We start from the raw sequence: 20,667 nt of genomic DNA on the forward strand, positions 1-20,667 counted from the left end.
TATGAACTGATGTGACTGTGCGATCATGACATTGTGAATATAGATCCAATCAAGAACACTTATTCTATACTGGAATTTCTGTCGTTATTATCTGTGATTAAGGTAAATCACAAAATCTCATGCACATGTGCCAACTGGAAGGCAGCCTATTTCAGTTATTACCTTTTTTCTCCATTCTTTAAACTTTTGTTCTTAGTTTTTTCTCTTTTACTTATTAGTAGCGTGTTAGTGTGTTTCAAATTGTTTTCTCTCAAACATGTGGATTGAGAAATTTTTTTTTCACCTTATCGCCGTGGACTGGGGGTACGCATTTTGGAGGACTATAAATACCTTGGACTAAGCACAGATAATAAACTGGACTGGGTAAACAACACGTGGATTGTGACCCAATGGTGTCAGACAGGGTGGGATTTTGTCTCCAATTTTAATTAATTTATATGTTGATGATTTCTCCATATAGCTGAGAGCCTGTAACACTGGGCGTATATTAGGTAAAACATGGATAAATCATCTTATGTATGTAGATGACCTGGTTGTTTTTAGTCCCAGTAGTGCTGGATTACAGGAGCTTAATATCTGTACTGAATATGGTCTGCATTATGATATAAAGTACAATGCTATTAAAAGTGCTATTTTGATATGTAGAACCAAGCAGGATAAACAGCTAGATTTCTCTGTGTTTAACTGTCCCAAAATACTATTGCGTTTCATAAAAAGGTGAAATACCTCGGTGACTTTATTGTTGATCAAATCAATGATGATGATGACATATACAGACAACGATGCAAGCTCTATTTGCAGGCAAATACTATTGCACGCAAATTCAGCTTTTGTTCAGTTCCAGTTAAAGTGACTTTGTTCAAAGCGTGTTGCACACTGCTATATACTGCCCCCTTGTGGTCATCCTAGAAGCAAAGTAGCATGCAGAAGCTGCATGTACATGATGCAATGAGGAAATGTTCAGTGCATAGTAAGCATTGGAATCCCTAGTCACATTTGGTGCTGCGCACCTGTAGATGAAAGAGCAGCCAGGCATGTGACTGTAATTAACTTCCCCGCCACAGGGTGTCATTGCTACACATCCCAACTGTATGTGTGCACAGTCTACAGCAACATTTTGATGTTTGTTTCTTGCCAAAAGAAAAACTGCCCAAATGTCAGGACCCAAGGTTAATAACAGTGCATTAGCTAGTATATCCTACTTCACTCATTCCCAGGTAAATATAAAGAAACTGATTCACTGGCTGCCTTCTTCCACTTGTCAAAGTTGCTCAGATGTTTGACCATTTTTTTGTCATGAACATTAGGAATTTACTGTTTATTTGGTACCTGATTTATCCCACCATTTGACAGTGCTAACTTTGCACGTCAGTTTTTGTCAGGGATGTTTCCAATTTTTAATTGGTCTTTCTAGTCATTTAACACTAGGAATAAGGCATTTGTTTCATACAGTTTAGGGTTGCAGCTTGCTAAACAAGCTTTCTAGAACAAGCTCAAAATCATGTCATGCCTGTACATTGCAAGGTGTGCACTAAAAAAAAGTTGATGATACCAAAGTCAATGTGCAATGCAATTCCAAGCTAAATGAAAGTGTGTTAATATTTTTTAAATGGCCTCAACAGTATTTAGAGTTAAACCAGGACTACCAGATGTTGCCAAACTTGTCAAGTGCCTCCACTAGGTCACCTTCCACCACAGCATCGCAAAGTCCTCGAACATGGACAACTGGAGATGGGGGGATGCGACGACTGTCATCCAAACAATCCTGTAGAGAAAATAAAAATGAACTCAGATGTTTTCTTAATTTTACTTTGCACAAAGAAAATGTTTGCTTACTAGCGTAACCAGGGTTCTTTGAAAGGTGAGTTCAGTATCCCACTATGGTAAGCAACCTCTGGCATGACCAGTCACTTCAAGGACTTGCTGACAGGTGTCCTCTACATAAACATTCCTAAAAAGGTCCCATGAGGCAGTCAATATGGAATGTGCACACAGCTGCACAAAAGGCTGTGGTCCACCTTGTTGGAAGACTGGACCTCTACCACCCAGTCGGACAACCCCTGGCGAGACATAGACTTACCTTTAACCCTTTAAAACCGATCAGAGCGGGCACGCTCCGTTTTGCGCAACTACTTTTAAATCCTGTTAGCACTGCAACCACGGAGAAACCGGAGAAGTTGTACTTACATCTTATACCATCAGCTTGTCCTAGGTCACGGTTTCCTTCCACATATAGCTTTGCAAAAACTGCATAAAAAGCGCTTGCAGCAACAAAAACATAATATTCCAGAAACAGCTTTGCCGATCAGCTGTTCTTTTTTTTTTTTTTTGCCGATCAGCTGTTCATAACACTTCCTACGTTGGAATAGACGTCAGTGCGAACTATCGCAGGTCAGCCATGACCTGTCCGAAACCGGAAGTGACGTCATTTTCACGGAAATGTAGTTTTTTTACCATCAGGGCCTCATGAGCCTATACTGGTGTTTTTAAAAGTTATGTTTGACTTTATGACTTTCTGTGTCGTTTCTGGGACGCTTAGGACTAATATTGCACTGCTGGAAATAGTTTATTTTGATGCACATGATGTTATTTTGCAAATTTGCATTATAATATTTATTTTAGTTTTTCCTGCAGTGTATAAAAATTGGTGTATTTCAAAAATAAAACTATGAAGACACTCAAAATAAATTTCCTGTGGTGGGAAATTATTTTGTGCAACTTTTTTGTATTTACAGTTTTGAGGTATAAGCCTCTTAAATTTCTCTAACTAGAAATATATGTTAAAAAAACAAAAATGATTTTCAATTTTTTTGTAGTTTATTGCACTTTTTTGCAATTTATGTAGTTACTATGCACTTAATGCATACATATTATTAAGATTTAGGCTGTAATGGTTGTATTGATGTATAGCAACTTGAAATTCTCCCAAAAATGGCACTACAACATGTAAAAATATAATATAAGCTCTGGCGGACTTGGTTCTATGGTAGGTCTTAAAGGGTTAAAGAAGGAGTTAAAGCTACAAAGATTTGGTTGCTTTTCCTAAACCCCTCAGTCCTGTCTAGATAATTGCTTAATGTATGGATAAGGCATAGTGAATTAAAGTGGTTCTGGCTCTCATCTGCAAATGGCAAGTAGAGAAAAGCTAATAAATGGAATGTACTGGTTCTTACATAGTGCTTTTCTACTGTACCTGAGCACTCAAACCACTTACAACTCTCATTCATACAAATACCTTTTCTATATGTAGGTGTGTTCTATCTAGCACTCACACAAATCATACTCCAATGGATGTATCAGAGATCAACTTGGGGTTACTATCTTGCCCAAAGATTTTTGGCATGCAGGCTGGAGTTGCCAGGGATCAAACCACCAACCATCTGATTGGGAAAACTGCAGGCAGTACCTCACTGACCCTTTTGGCTGATGCCAAAGCTAGCAATAGGATACTTTACTCAATATACTCTACAGGTGCAAAAGGTAGCTCTGAGTGTGCCTCTAGAACTTTGTGTAAATCTCAGGAGGGAACATAAACCTCATTAGAAGAGGAGTAGCCACAATCTTAGTCTTAATCAGTAATGCTCAGTATTGACATCTATCAATGATCACTGATAGCTATCAGTGAAACTGTTTGTTGCACAGTGTCTAGCACACTGTTGTTGTGGTAGACAGGCAGGTCTGCAACAATATATATTCTTGCGATAAAAGCTATATAATTACTGTGTTACAACAGTTATTTCTATAATCAGTAAAAACCCATGTTTAAGGAAATTTTGCAGTTATTATTTAAGTCCATAAATGAACATGAATTCCCAAAAGAGGGTCTTCGCTCAAAATCACTGGAAAATGAGAAAGTGAATACAAGTTAAAGATGAATGAATTAAAATGCAAAGAAAGAAAAACTGTGCATAGGCAAGGCACAAAAAAAGATATCAATTGAGTGTCACCATCAACAAAGTCGCCCAGCTCACACCAGAAAGTGCTAGAGCCATTGCATCATCTCACTCTCTCCCTATATCACCAAATCAGGAAAAAAATGTAATGATGACAACCATAATACCCATGGTTGAAGTCATGGGCCCGGATAGAAATATAACTTTGGTTCACTGACTGTGGCCTGAAAATGACAAGAGAGAAGTTACAAACATCTGCCAGACCCAAAGAGGACAGCAAGGACTTGCCCAATTCCAGTATAATTTATTCAATTCAATTCAATTTTATTTATATAGCGCCAAATCACAACAAAAGTCGCCTCAAGGCGCTTCATAGATACAGAGAAAAACCCAACAATCATATGACCCCCTATGAGCAAGCACTTTGGCGACAGTGGGAAGGAAAAACTCCCTTTTAACAGGAAGAAACCTCCGGCAGAACCAGGCTCAGTGAGGGGCGGCCATCTGCTGCGACCGGTTGGGGTGAGAGAAGGAAGACAGGATAAAAGACATGCTGTGGAAGAGAGACAGAGGTTAATAACAGATATGATTCAATGCAGAGAGGTCTATTAATACATAGTGAGTGAGAAAGGTGACTGGAAAGGAAATACTCAATGCATCGTGGGAATCCCCCGGCAGCCTACGTATTTTGGAGGATTCAGGGTCACCTGGTCCAGCCCTAACTATATGCTTTAGCAAAAAGGAAAGTTTTAAGCCTAATCTTGAAAGTAGAGATAGTGTCTGTCTCCCGAATCCAAACTGGAAGCTGGTTCCACAGAAGAGGGGCCTGAAAACTGAAGGCTCTGCCTCCTATTCTACTTTTAAATACTCTAGGAACAACAAGCAGGCCTGCAGTGTGAGAGCGAAGTGCTCTAATAGGGTGATATGGTACTACGAGGTCATTAAGATAAGATGGGGCCTGATTATTTAAGACCTTGTATGTGAGGAGCAGGATTTTGAATTCAATTCTGGATTTAACAGGAAGCCAATGAAGGGAAGCCAATACAGGAGAAATCTGCTCTCTCTTTCTAGTCCCTGTCAGTACTCTTGCTGCAGCATTTTGGATTAACTGAAGGCTTTTAAGCGAGTTTTTTGGACATCCTGATAATAATGAATTGCAGTAGTCCAGCCTGGAAGTAATAAATGCATGAACTAGTTTTTCAGCGTCACTCTGAGACAGGATTTTTCTAATTTTAGAGATTTTGCGCAAATGGAAGAAAGCAGTCTTACATATTTGTTTAATATGTGCATGGAAGGACATATCCTGGTAAAAAATAACTCCAAGGTTCCTCACAGCATTACTGGAGGCCAAGGTAATGCCATCCAGAGTAAGAATCTGGTTAGATACCATATTTCTAAGATTTTCAGGGCCGAGTACAATAACCTCAGTTTTATCTGAATTAAGAAGCAGAAAGTTAGCGGCCATCCAGGTCTTTATGTCTTTAAGACATTCCTGCAGTTTAACTAATTGGTGTGTGTTATCTGGCTTCATAGATAGATAGAGCTGGGTGTCATCTACATAGCAGTGAAAATGTATGCTATGTCTTCTAATGATGCTGCCTAGGGGAAGCATGTATAATGTAAACAGAATTGGTCCTAGCACTGAACCCTGTGGAACTCCATAATTAACCTCAGTGTGTGAAGAGGACTCTCCATTTACATGTACAAACTGGAGTCTATTAGATAGATATGATACAAACCACTGCAGTGCAGTACCTGTAATACCTACAGCATGTTCTAATCGCTCTAATAGGATATTATGGTCAACAGTATTGAATGCTGCACTAAGGTCTAGCAGGACAAGCACAGAGATGAGTCCACTGTCAGAGGCCATAAGAAGATCATTTGTAACCTTCACTAAAGCTGTTTCTGTGCTGTGATAAGCTCTGAAACCTGACTGAAACTCTTCAAATAAGCCATTCCTCTGCAGATGATCTGTTAGCTGTTTGACAACTTTCAAGGATTTTCAAGGATTTTTGATATGAAAGGAAGGTTGGAGATTGGCCTATAATTAGCTAAGACTGCTGGGTCTAGAGATGGCTTTTTGAGTAAAGGTTTAACTACAGCCAGCTTGAAGGCCTGTGGTACATAGCTGATTATTAGAGATAGGTTGATCATATTTAAGATCGAAGAATTAATTAATGGCAGGACTTCTTTGAGCAGTTTTGTAGGAATGGGGTCTAAAAGACATGTTGATGGTTTGGAGGAAGTGATTATTGAAGTTAACTCAGAAAAATCAATTGGAGAAAAAGAGTCTAACTTAACATCAATGGTACTAAGAGTAGCTGTAGATAATATTACATCTGTGGGATGATTATTGGTAATTTTTTCTCTAATGACAAAAATTTTATTTGTGAAGAAGTTCATGAAGTCATTACTAGTTAACGTTAAAGGGATAACGTTAACGTTAAAGTCAACGTTAAAGTCAACGTTAACGTTAAAGTCAACGTTAACGTTAAAGTCAGAGCTCAAAAGAGCTCTGACTTTTTGTCAGCCTGGCTACAGTGCTGAAGAGAAACCTGGGGTTGTTCTTATTTTCTTCAATCAGTGTTCTGGCTTTGCGGAGGGCTTTCTTATAAAGCAGCAAACTATTTCTCCAGGCTAAATGATGATCCTCTAAATTTGTGACACGCCATATCCTCTCCAGCTTACGAGTCATCTGCTTTAGGCTACGTGTTTGAGAATTATACCACAGAGTCAGGTACTTCTGATTTGAGACCTTAGTTTTCACAGGAGCTACAGTATCCAGAGTCGTACGTAGTGAGGAGGTAAAATTATTAACAAGATAATCGACCTCTGTTGGAGTAGTGTTCAGGTAGCTGCTCTGCTCTATGTTGGTACAGGGCATTGAAGATGATAACAGTGGGTGGATTGTATTCTTAAACTTAGTTACAGCGCTTTCAGAAAGACATCTACTGTGATAAAGTCTACTCTCCACTGCTGTGTAATCAATTATTGTAAATGTAAATGTTATCAGGAAATGATCAGACAGGAGAGGGTTTTCAGGAAACACTGTTAAATGTTCAGTTTCTATGCCATATGTTAAAACAAGATCTAGAGTGTGATTAAAGTGGTGGGTGGGTTCTTTTACATTTCGAGAGAAGCCAATTGAGTCTAATAACAGATTAAATGCCATGTTGAGGCTGTCATTTTTAGCATCTACATGGATGTTAAAATCACCCACAATAATTATTTTTATCTGAGCTGAGAACTAAATCAGATAAAAAGTCTGAGAAATCAGACAGAAACTCTGTGTAAGGCCCAGGTGGACGATAGATGATAACAAGTAAGACTGGTTTTTGAGTTTTACAACTGGGGTGGACAAGGCTGAGCATCAGGCTTTCAAATGAATTAAAAGTCTGTCTTGGTCTTTTGTTGATTAATAGGCTGGTGTGAAAAATTGCTGCCACACCGCCCGCTCGGCCTGTGCTTCGAGATTTCTGGTAGTTCTCGGGGGTGTTGGTTCATTTAAACTAACATAATCATCCGGCTGCAACCAGGTTTCTGTAAGACAGAGTAAATCGATTTGTTGATCAATTATTAAGTCATGTAGTAACAGAGACTTGGAGGAGAGAGACCTAATATTTAATAATCCACATTTCACTGTTTTCCTCTTTGGTTCAGATGTGGATACTGTATTGTTCTTTCTTTGTGATTGTTTATGTTTAAGTTGTTTATTGCTGGTTTTTAGTTTGTTTTTTGTCTTTTTGGGAGCTGACACAGTCTCTATGGAGATGGGTTTTTGGGGGGGTAGCAGGAGGAGAGAAGCTGCAGAGAGGCGTGTAAGACTGCAACTCTGCTTCCTGGTCCCAACTCTGGATAGTCATATTTTGGGGGGTTTAATAAATTTGTCCATATTTCTAGAAATGAGAGCTGCTCCATCCAAAGTGTGATGGATGCCGTCTCTCCTAACAAGACCAGGTTTCCTCCAGAAGGTTTGCCAATTATCTATGAAGCCCACATCATTTCTGGGACACCACTCAGACAGCCAGCAATTTAAGGAGAACATGTGGCTAAACATGTCACTCCTGGTCTGATTGGGGAGGGGACCAGAGAAAACTACAGAGTCCGACATTGTTTTGGCAAAGTTACACACGATTCAATATTGATTTTAGTGACCTCCGATTGGCGTAACCGGGTGTCATTACTGCCGACGTGAATTATGATTTTACTGAATTTACGTTTACCCTTAGCCAGCAGTTTTAAATTTCCGTCAATGTCGCCTGCTCTGGCCCCTGGAAGACAATTGACTATGGTTGCCGGTGTCTCTAGCTTCACATGTCTGAGAACAGAATCACCAATTACCAGAGTTTGAGCCCCGGCGGGTGTGTCGCCGAGTGGGGAAAAACGGTTAGACACATGAACAGGTTGGTGGTGTACCTGGGGCTTCTGTTTAGGACTATGCTTCCTCCTCACCGTCACCCAGCCGCCCTCTTTCCCCAGCTGCTTGGGGTCTGCCGGGGAACAGCTAGCGGGGCCTACGCTATCTTCGGCTGCACCAGCTACAGGGGCCTGGCTAGCTACGGGTGAATGAAGGGTGCGAAGCTGAGTCTCCAATTCAGTAATCCTGGTCTCCAGAGCTGCAAATATGCTACATTTGTTACAGATATCATTACTGCTAAAGGAGGCCGAGGAGTAACTAAACATCTGACACAATGAGCAAGAAAGTGCAGGAGGGACAGGTGAAGTAGCAATGGTGCTAACGAGTCGGCTACGAGCTAAGCTAAGCTAGCGAAACAGTACAGAGACAGTGAGTGAATACTTTGGCTATAAATTAGGTAGTGAGTACACAGAAAGTGTGCTTCGGATGAAGCACGTGAAGATTATACTATGAATAAAGAATGTATTTAAATTTTTTAATTAAATTGCTAAGCAGATAAGCTACTCGGAAACATCACTGTGTTTGAGCAGGAACAGGAAGTGCTACTCTACCACAGAGCGAGCGAACACTACTGCAATTTATTGGGTACAAACAGTTTGGTCAATAGTCAGCAGTGGGTGGCCAGATAATAACATTTCCCCCAACCTTACAAGTGGAACAGCAGTATATACCACAGCCAAAACTACACTGTTTGACAACTTCACCATTGCATGGCCTGTATTCAACAAGAGGATGAAACAGCTGTACATTATTAAAACTGTCTCTTGGATGGAGAGATGCCCCCAAATCACAAACTGGGAAGGACATCTGTGGGATTGCTTTGTGTTTAAACCTGTACAAGTACAAGACTAAGTATAAGCATATGTGTACAATGGGATAGCAAGGATGTCTGAGGTGGAAGGATTTGCCATACATGGAGAATAAAATGGCAAGAAAAATAATAACAAGAAAGCCAAGACTGAAGAAAAAGTCCAAATGACAGAGCTTAAAATGTACAAGAGCCAAACACAGACTACTGCAGAACAAGTGAGAGGCCAGGGGAGGAGGATAAGGTTAGAGAGAGACAGAGCTGTTTTCAGTGGAGAGCCACATGTCACTGGGCTAAGGATTGTCCTGAAAAGTAGGAAACTGAGGCTGCTTACTCGTGTGAGAAGGGGAGGGGTGATAAGACACTGCAACAAAAGGTAAAAAAGTAAAACAAGAGACACAGATGCAATAAAAACAAGACAGACATTTGCGCAATGAAAACCAGATTAATGACACACACAATTATTGTGTGCAATGAAGATGAAAGGAAGACCAGGTTACACTTCATCAAATGCTAAGCCCACTACTTATAAACACTTGCTACAATTTCTGCTCTGGGGTGCAGGAGAACAGGTTGACTTTTGGAAATATGTGATGCTAGAGAATCAGTGATCAGACAAGCAGACTGGAATCAAAAACCAAAACTTTTTATTAAAACTGTAGGAACAGAAGATATTCCAGTGACTAAACAATATACAAAAGATTTACAATGCAAAGAAATTGAATGTGGATCTTTTAAACAAACATTCCTGTTGTCGCCATATTGTCCAGTCAACTTGTTGGGTTGAGAGTCTATGTGTTAACTTCAATTTACAACACAATTGTCATTGTGTCAGGGAAAGATGACTTGATAATAACACGGTGAGCAAAATGTTGCAGATGGTTAAATATCATGCTGATCTGCTGCTGTAAGCGTATGAGTAGAGACTCCAACAGATTGCTGCGTTTCCTGTTTGTGATGAACTGGTGAGGCTTGTACAACACACACACATTCATCAGACTACACAGTAACAAGCTGACCTCATGTAACACCACGTGTGTTTAAGGGGGGTTGATGAACAGTTTTTTTAAATATATTTTTTTAATATTTTATTTTTGGCTTTTTTTGCACAGAGCAGTGAACAGAAAAGCAGAGGGAGAGAGAGAAAGGGGAAGACATGCGACAAAGCCCTGCAGCATATCGTTCATCCCAGTGAGCTAAACCGGTACCCGGGTTAATGAACAGTTTGAGAAAGTACAGAGAGAAACAGGAAACTGAGAGAGTACAAACAGGCAGTGTATACTGGAAAATACATAAGTGTAATTCTCACTGATGAACAAAACTATTTTTACAGAACAAAAACTGAACAAGATGATTGTCAAGATATGTTGCCACGGTTAAAACCAGTACAACAGTACAAACAATGGGAAGAAACTGACATTCCAGGGGTAAAGCACTGTAATGGGGTGTTTGGGAAGCATCTAACAGCATATGATTGTGTTGTAAGAACTGTTCACCTGCTGAAAAAAAGTTCTCAGTTGGACCCAGTTGGAGCTATGCCAGTTGGCCCCTGACTCTCCAGAATTGTGTGATATGAACCTTGAACCTTGAATATTGCGTAGCACTTATGGGCAAATAGTAAATATGATATGGGGGGAAATGAAAGGCGCTCTTTCATTGGTGGTTACTGGTAAGTCTGAGTTAAGACCATGTAAGCATCACTAGAAGCTGTTAATGTCATGAACTGTGTGTGAGGCAGGCAGGATTGGACCCAAAAAGCAGACTTGGCAGGCAGGACTTAACACAAAAACAGAGCTTTATTGCTGGAATGTTGAAGCAACAAAACTGAACTGGAGAATACAGGAAACTAAACCAACACAGCTGGGTATGAGGAAGATCGCGACCCAGGACAGAGGGAGACGCAGACATAAATACACATGAGGGAACAAACCACAGGAGGGAACACAGCTGAACATGAACTAATGAGAGTGAGGAAACAAAACTGAAATGCACTGAACATGGAACGCAAGACTGTCACAATAAAACAAGAAACAAAGAGACGCAGACTGACATGAGCTTGACAATAGAGTATGGATGTGTGGCCCAGGCCCATAGAAAACAGGTCTGGCCCAGATCTGGCACCAAGCTGGCACTTCTGACTGACTGGTGTCAGAAGTTGCAAGGTCTGGCAATGATGGCACTATTTATGTTCCTATTTTCCTATTTTAGTTAGAAGACCCAAATGCCATGTTGCAATACTATACTGCTATGGTAGCCAATGTTCAAATGCAGGTTTGACAGGTTTGTGAGTGTACACTTTATCCAAAACCTAGTAACGGTTTAGTCAACTTTGCCAGTGGGTGGCAATAGCTCAGGCGGTAGAGCAGGTCACCTACTGATGAGAAGGTTAGTGGTTTGATCCCTGGTTCCTCCAGTTTGCATGTCAAGAGTGTGCATGTGTATCAATGTAGTTAGGAAGCACTCAGTTAAGAGAAAGTGTGTGATTGGGTGAGTGTGGTATGTTGTATAGAGCACTTTGAGTAATCCGGGAAACTCAAAAAGCACTATAATCAGTCCATTCACTGTCTGAACAGAGTTTTGTCATGTTACTTTTGCACTGTTTTGCATGTTCTGGCACATGTTGTTATTACATGCCTTGATTAAGGTACACATTAGGCTGACATCTGGGGCCAGAGCTGAAACTGTTCTGGGCCTGCAGTGTGTCTACAACTGGCCCGTGGCTCCACACCACTTACAGATGGCCCACATACCGCAAAGAATGACGGCCCTTTGGTGGCCCAGATCAGGTTTGCCAGAGGTAATCCACACGTGGGCCAGCACAGGACCACCAGTGTGTATACAACTGGCCTTGTGCTGGCCCATGTGTGGGCCACGTCTGGCAAACCAGGTCTGTCCACCAAAGGGCCGTCATTCTTTGCGGTATGTGGGCCATGTGTAAGCACATTGTGTGGGCAAGATCCGGGCCATACCAATTTTGCTATGTGGGTATGTGCTGATTCCACTCAGGTGTGCCAACCTCCCCCATAGCCCCGCCACAGTCACCTATCTGAGACATATGATCACGTCCAACAGTAAGTCACTGTCTCTGAAAAGGATTACTGGGAATCAATCCATTCCAAAACCTCAAAAAATGACAAACCATTCATTGTGGGCCACTCTACCACATTCTGTATCTCTGATCCTTCTGCAAAAAACAACTAACTTGGCATTTCCACTAGCACAGTCTGGTATTAGCTACTTAAAAGATGCACTGTGCTACACCATGCTGGCTTTAACACAGTAGGTGTTTTAACCTTGACATTTGACACTACTCCCCACAGAAGCAGATGGTAAACCACATGATTGCATAGTAGCTATATCTGAAATCCGTTCGCCTAGATCTACAGGACACACCACTGGCTAATTCTGATCAGGTGGTCATTGTGAATGGTTTGATATCATGCAACCCAAACACTGGTAAAATTACACATGAGGATTTAAACTCCCGACTGCTTAATAGACACAGATTGTCCACACAATCTGTGTTTTTTTTGTTTTTGGTTAATGCTTGTGCAAAGACTGTCCATGCATTACTTATCCCTTTGCAAAAGTTTTAACTTTCTTTTAATAAAACAGTTTTGGTGCTCAGTTTTTTTTCCACAACAGAACACAAACACATACACATTCGCATAAAAAAACCAAAAACAACAAAGGAGTCAGGACAGGAAGCCAGATAGTGATCTTAAACCACGAGAAAAACAGACAAAAAGAGCGTTCCTATACCCCTACACCCACCCCATGTTAAAACTTATCATTTAATCTTCTCTGTGCAGCCGTTAGGCCACAGCAAACCCAGATGCAGTAAGAAGCAGCAGAAATCACGTTTGTCACATTGCAGGATTGTGGCATGTAGCCAGAAAAGATAAGACAAAATGAATGCATTATTTTCTTCTGTATATCACAGCAGTGTGATATGAATCAAGATATCTAAAATTATCACAAGATTCAAGGTCAATAAGTGAAAACAAAACAAAGATACTGCTAAAGTTCGTAAGTGGTCCTGTTGCTCATACTGCTAATAGAAGAAAAATAAATGTTTTGCAGTTTAGCTTATATGAAATTGGAAGTGCATTCTTGTCATGTTTCACACAATATATATACTGTTAGCTTGGCCGTCAAAGAGAAATTTGCCCTTTAAATTTCACAAATAGTTTTAATTTGATTAACACAGCACAAAACATACATATACTGATAGTAATGTAATCGGAACAAGCTCCACTTCAACGGATTATTTCAGAAGAGTATTTTAGATTTGACTGTGCTACGAAGTCTTAGCACAGTTGAGTGCAGTTGCAACCCCCCCCCCCAAAAAAAAACCTGATGCCTACTGTCGGAAAATCTCACAGTACAGCTTTCTGTCTCAGGAAGAGGTTGAGCAAGCATCACACTTTTTGCAGCCTGACCTTTTTTATACTGCAGGTTGAGGCGGTAAGTTTACTGTGCAGGAAACACGCTCAAGGTCTGACTGGCCGCAAGCTGTTTTTAAGTCTCTGAGGGGATGACGCCTAGAAGGTATGGTAACAGCATCAGTGCAGCACTTTGCATGTACGGACATGCAGATCTGCTGACATAAAGTCCTTTTCATGTGATCAGACATGCTACAGCAACAACCTCTCTTGGTCGCCCACATAACACATCATTTATATAAAATCATTCACATATTTCCAAAATTTCCAATTAGAACATGATTAATCCAAATCTTCTGAAGACTATTCAAAATGGAATTTCAGACAAATTTATTTCTAACCTATTGGTTTATTTTGCTGAATTCATACTGCATTAGAACTTTCTGACAAGAATTCAGCTACTTTCAGTGTTAAAGTATTTACCTTTAAACTGTAGTGCTTCACTAAAAAGACCAGTAGATTTTACTGTTAACTTTGATTGCTGATCAGTTTTACTTGTTGAACACCTTGATGCTTGCTCAATCATCCAAGTAAGCACATCCCAGAAAGTTGATTCTGTACTTCTGGACAAAGTGAAAATACTACGTCCAGATGAATAGAATCAACTTCTGTGATATCTGTTGATTCATTTTTAAAACTTTTTAAGCTTTGCCCATTTTGCCTAACTACAAAACTCAGGATAAAAATATAAATGTCTCTAATTAGCTCTTTATCATCTACTTGAGGAAAAGGTTTGTTATCACTGATACGGAAGTAGGCACAATGTGTGAAATCCTCACAGCTCATTAGCCTTCAGCCCCTGACATCAAAAACAGTTGATGTCAGAAATATTTAAGACTGTGGTCTCAAAATGATGAGTATATGCTCCACTACACCTACAAAGGAATCCGTTGCTCTAGCAACATTAAACAAGAGGCAGGTGGTTGAATTATGGATGGTGTTGGTGAAGTAGGAGAGGTGTTACCAATGTACTCACAAGCTTTACTTTGTGCTGGTAAGAGCACTGGAATGTGGTTACCATGGTGACATTATAGTTAAGATAGTGACAACATAAAGCTGATGACTTCCCTAATGCCGTGAAAACCATACATTTGTTTTTTTGGTGAGTGCATGTGTCTTTATCTAGTGTACGAGAGAGAGAGAGTGAGAGAGAGTCTGAGGCTGAACATTCAGTGACATGTTGCTTTCCTGCAACAGACTGCTGCATCATTACAGTTCTATGTGACATTGTGCTTGACGTCTCTTAAGCCTCCCCCACCTTTGAGTCCCTCTTCATCACCTCTTCTCTCTTCCCTCATTTCGTGTTCTTATTCTTCCTTTATATGATAAAGTATATAAAATATATTATCTTGGTCAGTGTTTAACAAAGCTAAAAAGGTCATGGTGATAGATCATTTATATTTGCCATCACACAATCAAGTACAACCTGGATTCACCACAGAAAAGATTTTTGAATATTTTATTATATATTGTTTTCATTTTATCCAATGATGTATTGTTTAAACCACAAAAAAAGAGTTTAAAGTGGATTATTTTTCTCAAAATCAACATTAGATCATATGTTAAAAAATGCTCTTGCTCTTAGATCTGGTAGCATTCAGGATATGACTTTAACATCGTCACCAGCACAATAATATCAAGCTTCCTGTATATGTGTTTAATTGCTAGCTATATAAAGCTGTAACTCTCTGAAGTGTGGTTTAAAGTTTGAACTTTGCTCCAAATGCTAGTCACATCTCCATAATATTTTTTAACTTTTTTAACCCAGAAAAATATGAGATTAAAAGTCTTGTTTGCAAAAGTCTCCTGGCCAAGACAGATATCAGCTGAATCAGCAACATGCGACAAAGAGTGAAAATCCATAATTACTATCACATTTTTAACTAATGCATAATCATCTATAAAATGCTGAAAGCAAGCAACATTTGCAGTGTCTATATAAGGAGTGCCCATTTACCGCTTTTGTTACAGCGGATACTTCTCTGTAGTCTTTGATAATATGTTGCTGAAGTGTGGTTTCTATTAGAGTACTCCAAATAGCATACCTAGGTGCACAGCCGTCACGCTATGCCAGGCAGGAAAACTAAGTACTTTGCTCCTGATAAATAAAAAAGTAGGATCTGACAAAGTAAGAAAAAGGACTATAATATACACATGGAAGGATAATTCAGAAACAGATCAGAGGTGAGGGCAGAACAAAGGGGGAAGCAATTAACAACAGCTGAAAATGCTATATGGATGTAGCACTATTACATTGCCCATTGGTTTTGGACTCAACTGGCATTTTGAATATTAGTGTTTTGTCTATCATGTTGCTTTTGTTGGATCCAGAATTTATCTTATATGGATGAAAGAAAGGCATCCTAATTTTGCAGCTAATGCTAGTTACCTCGGTTAGAAAGATACATTCATAAACTGTATTAGTACAACATGGAAACACAAATATCAACTCATCAGTGCAAAATAATGGATAACAAAACACTAGAATTGCTTTCATTAAAACTGAAGCATAAACGTCTTGGATCATCTGTATTACATAGAAAAACCACAACCATAAACTATTAAAAATGCTCCAAAATACAGCGACAACAGGCACACAGTGATGAGGTCTAGCAAATTTCATTCAAAACGTCTGTCAACCACACCCCTAGCTCAATTATCCAGGAGGATGACTTAGAAAAAAATCAGCCCACTTGGAGTTGTTATGAGGGTCAAGCTACCGCTATATATTGTGTCACAGCAGGCCAGGTGGAAGAAAACCAAATCCAAGAGAACTAAAGGTCAATTCAAGCTGTTCTACCATGGTGTGGATATAAAGAAAATGGAGAAGGGATAATCTTGAAGAAAGAGTATGTGAATTCCATTGTGGAGGTAAAGAGTGTCAGACAGGATGATGAGTTTGAAGCTGGAAATTAAAAGTGTGATGGTAATTCTTCTCCACAAAACAACTGGATTAAGAAACAAACCAAAGGAAAAGATTCTGGAGTGAGTGGGATGGAGTGGTAGAGAGTGTCCTCAGGGGGGATAGTCTGGTGATTGGAGACTTTAATGGACAGGTAGGTGAAAATGAGGTGATAAGGAGGTGTTGGGTACACCTGATGGTGTTAAGAAGAAGAAATGAGTGAAGACAGAGCCAAGGAAGTAGCAAAAGTTGAAGAAGGAAGAATGTTGCACATACTTCAGTTAGACTCTGGGTGGTAGGGAACAGCTACCAAATCAGTTACCATATCTCACAGACAGCTTCTTCCCTTGGGCCATTGTCAACAAACACTATCCCCCCATATCCCACCTTACCCCTGGCCACTCATCTCACCAATCGGAGCCATGCTATGAATAACCCCGCTCACAAATTGACTTTATTCAGATTGTCTTCTCTTTGCACTACTTCCAAGCATGTTGCAACTTGTTCTCCAATGTGTGCCTTTCTCTTATTTTTGTATATATTTCTCATTTAGTATGTATACCTCTTGATTGTATATATTTCTCCCGTTTCCTATTTATTCCTGCTGTCTTTCAACACAGTTGGTGTGGAGCACCCACAATGTCATAGTACATGAACAATGACAATATTCAATAGCTATTCAATTCAATTCAGATAAATTCAATTCAATTTTATTTATACAGCACCAAATCACAACAACAGTCACCTCAAGGTGCTTTATATTGTAAGGTAGTCCCTACAATAATACATAAAGAGATAAACCAACAATCATATGACCCCCTATGACCAAGCACTTTGGAGACAGTGGAAAGGAAAAAACAGGAAGAAACCTCCAGCAGAACCAGGCTCATGGAGGGGCGGCCATCTGCCATGACCGGTTGGGGTGAGAGAAGGAAGAGAGGACAAAAGACATGCTGTGGAAGAGAGACAGAGATTAGAATCTAAAGACACGCTGGTGGTTTGGAAGAAGTAATTACTGAAGTTAACTTAGGAAGATCAACTGGAGAAAAAGACTCATACGTAGTGAAGAGCTAAAATTATTAACAAGATAATCGACCTCTGTGGGAGTAGTGTTCAGGTAGCTGCTCTGCTCTGTGTTGGTACAGGTCATTGAAGATGATAACAGTGGGTGGATTATATTCTTAAACTTAGTTACAGCACTTTCAGAAAGACGTCTACTGTGATGAAGTCTACTCTCCACTGCTGTGTAATCAATTATTGTAAATGTAAATGTTATCAGGAAATGATCAGAAAGGAGAGGGTTAAATGTTCAGTTTCTATGCCATATGTTAAAACAAGATCTAGAGTGTGATTAAAGTGGTGGGTGGGTTCTTTTATATTTTGAGAGAAGCCCAAGTCTAATAACGGATTAAATGCTGTGTTGAGGCTGTCATTTTTAGCATCTACATGGATGTTAAAAGCACCCACAATAATTATTTTATCTGAGCTGAGAACTAAATCAGATAAAAAGTCTGAGAAATCAGAGAGAAACTCTGTGTAAGGCCCAGGTGGACGATAGATGATAACAAATAAGACTGGTTTCTGAGTTTTACAGCTAGGGCAAACAAGACTAAGGATCAGGCCCTGTGCTTCAAGGATGCTGGTAGTTAGAGTGATTCGGGGGTGTTGATTCATTTAAACTAACATAATCATCCGGCTGTAACCAGGTTTCTGTAAGGCAGAGTAAATCAATTTGTGGATCACTTATTAAGTCACAGTAGCATAACCACGACAGACCCGATGACCGCAGGTTCATGCTTTTGAGCATTTCACACATTTTATTCTTCTGGTTGCTGTTCACAAGCTCAGCTGCAGCTCAACAGCTGCAAACCACAAACACCACAACAACAACCACACACTCAGGACCCAGTACTATTTATGCACGGCAGTGCGATGAGCCCATTGCAGCTCCGGTGTGTTGGCTTCTCCTGCAGCTGCGCCACAACCGTGCCCCCCACATTCATGTACTAACAGAGACTTGGAAGAGAGATACCTAATGTTTAATAATCCATATTCCACTGTTTTACTCTTTGATGCTTTTGAGGATACTCTATTTTTCTTTCTTTGCAATTTTTTATGTTTAAGGTTTTTTTTGCTGGGGTTTTTTTTTTTTTTTGTCATTTTGGCACAGTAGACACAGTGTCTAAGGGGATGTGGTTTGGGGGGGATAACGGGAGGACAGAATTTGCAGAGAGACGACGAAGACTTCAACTTTGCCTCCTGATCCCAACTCTGGATAGCCACATTTTAGGGGGGGTTAATAAATTTGACTAGATTTCTAGAAATGAGAGCTGCTCCATCCAAAGTGGGATTGATGCCATCTCTTCTAACAAGACCAGGTTTCCTCCAGAAAGTTTCCCAATTATCTATTCTATTCATTTCTATTCTATTCTATTCTATTCTATTGTACTCTATTCTATTCTATACTAGTCTAGTCTATGAATCATAAGTACATACAGTTGTAGCGCAGAGGGAAACGGCCAAGAGGAAGTACTCAGGTACTCACCGAATAACTAGTCAAAGGTTTTGAGTTGGTGATGTGCGTCACGTTAGGATGATTAAGGACAAAATGGAAGTGTGCTAACAAGCCAATAATGTGTTGAGAAGACTAGGGGTGTGTTTGAGGAGCTGATGAACATAGAAAATGAATGCGAAAGAAGGACAGTTGGTAAATCAAGAAGAGTATAGGTGTAATAGGATAGTTAGTAATAGGAAGTGAGGGCAGCTATGAAGAAGATGGAGAGTGGACAGGCAGCTGGTACTTACGATATACCTGTGGAGAAATAGAGATCTCTAGGAGACAGGACAGTGGAATCTTTGACTAGACTGTTTAAAACAATATTGGAGAGTGAGGGGATATCTTAGGAACAGAGATGTGCGGCAGTACCAATTTTCAAAATCAAGGGTTACAACTACAGAGGGATAAAGCTGATGAGCCATATCATGAGTGGAGAGGTGACAACAACAAGCAGTATACCCTTATGCCAAGAAAAAGCACTACAAATGCAAAGTTTGCCTTGATTGTGCTGATGGAGAAATATAGAGACGGTCAGAAGAAGTTAAGATGTGTCTTTGAGCATATAGACAAAACATATGAAAGGGTTTCAAGAAAGGATCTGTGCTACTGCATGAGAAAATTATTTTTGATGACAGAGAAATACACTATATTTCCAAAAGTATTTATTCAGCCATCAAAATAATTTAATTCGGGTGTTCCAATCACTTCCATGGGCACAGGTGTATAAAATGAAACACCTATTCCACGGTCATCTGTTAGTGGTATTGTAACAAAGTGGAAATGATAGAAAATGACAACAACTCAGCCACAAAGTAGTAGGTCATATAAAGCTATCAATAGCTACAGACCTCCAAACTTCAAGTGACCTTCAGATTAGCTCAAGAACAGTGTGCAGAGTGCTTCATGTAATAGGTTTTTTGCACTGATAAAACAAGGAAAGAATCTAAAAGGATCCAATGTCTTCACAAATTAACATCTGACAAAACAAAATGCTGACATTGACAGTAAAGCACGTTCCTTGAAAAAACGGAAAATTCACAATACATGGACCACAAGCTGTAAAGTATTCATAAAATCAAAGGAACACTGGAACAAGCCAAAGTGTTGGTCATCAGAAACATTGAGGAGCTGGACAAATACTGATGTTCATCTTAAACCAGAGGTATGAATACACATGTGACGTGACACACAACACACCATATGGCACAGTCTAAAAGATCTTCTTCTGCATCCAGCAACAAAAACAATATAATTCAATGGAATACTGTTTATGATAAACTGAAACTGAGAACATTTCAGTACACAGACTATAATGTTCTGGACTTGGAAAAGCATATAGACCCAGAAAATAATAATTAATAATATATATAATAAATAATTATCAATATACAATAGACACTAGAGTTCAAAGGTTCTCTGATGTCAGCTGATGTCTGGAGAGATGTGCACCTTAACCCTTTAAGACCTACCATAGAACCAAGTCCGCCAGAGCTTATATTATATTTTTACATGCTGTAGTGCTATTTTTGGGAGCATTTCAAGTTGATATACATCAATACAACCATTATAGCCCAAATTTTAATAATATGTATGCATTAAGTGCATAGTAATTACATAAATTGCAAAAAAGTGCAATAAACTA

General features: G+C 39.6%; 1 protein-coding gene across 1 annotated transcript in view; it reads right to left on the minus strand.

The window, feature by feature from the left end:
- Positions 1-20,667, minus strand: part of LOC146386226 (heterogeneous nuclear ribonucleoprotein L-like) — a 55,312-nt gene that overhangs the window by 28,788 nt on the left and 5,857 nt on the right. The window contains exon 2 of the mRNA XM_084932312.1: positions 1,647-1,765. Within this exon, the coding sequence (XP_084788438.1) occupies positions 1,647-1,765 (119 nt within the window). The remainder of the gene's footprint in view (positions 1-1,646; positions 1,766-20,667) is intronic.

This window comes from Perissodus microlepis, chromosome 6 (genome assembly GCF_051167445.1).
Source record: "Perissodus microlepis isolate ML-2025 ecotype Zambia chromosome 6, ASM5116744v1, whole genome shotgun sequence".
Classification (NCBI taxonomy): domain Eukaryota; kingdom Metazoa; phylum Chordata; class Actinopteri; order Cichliformes; family Cichlidae; genus Perissodus; species Perissodus microlepis.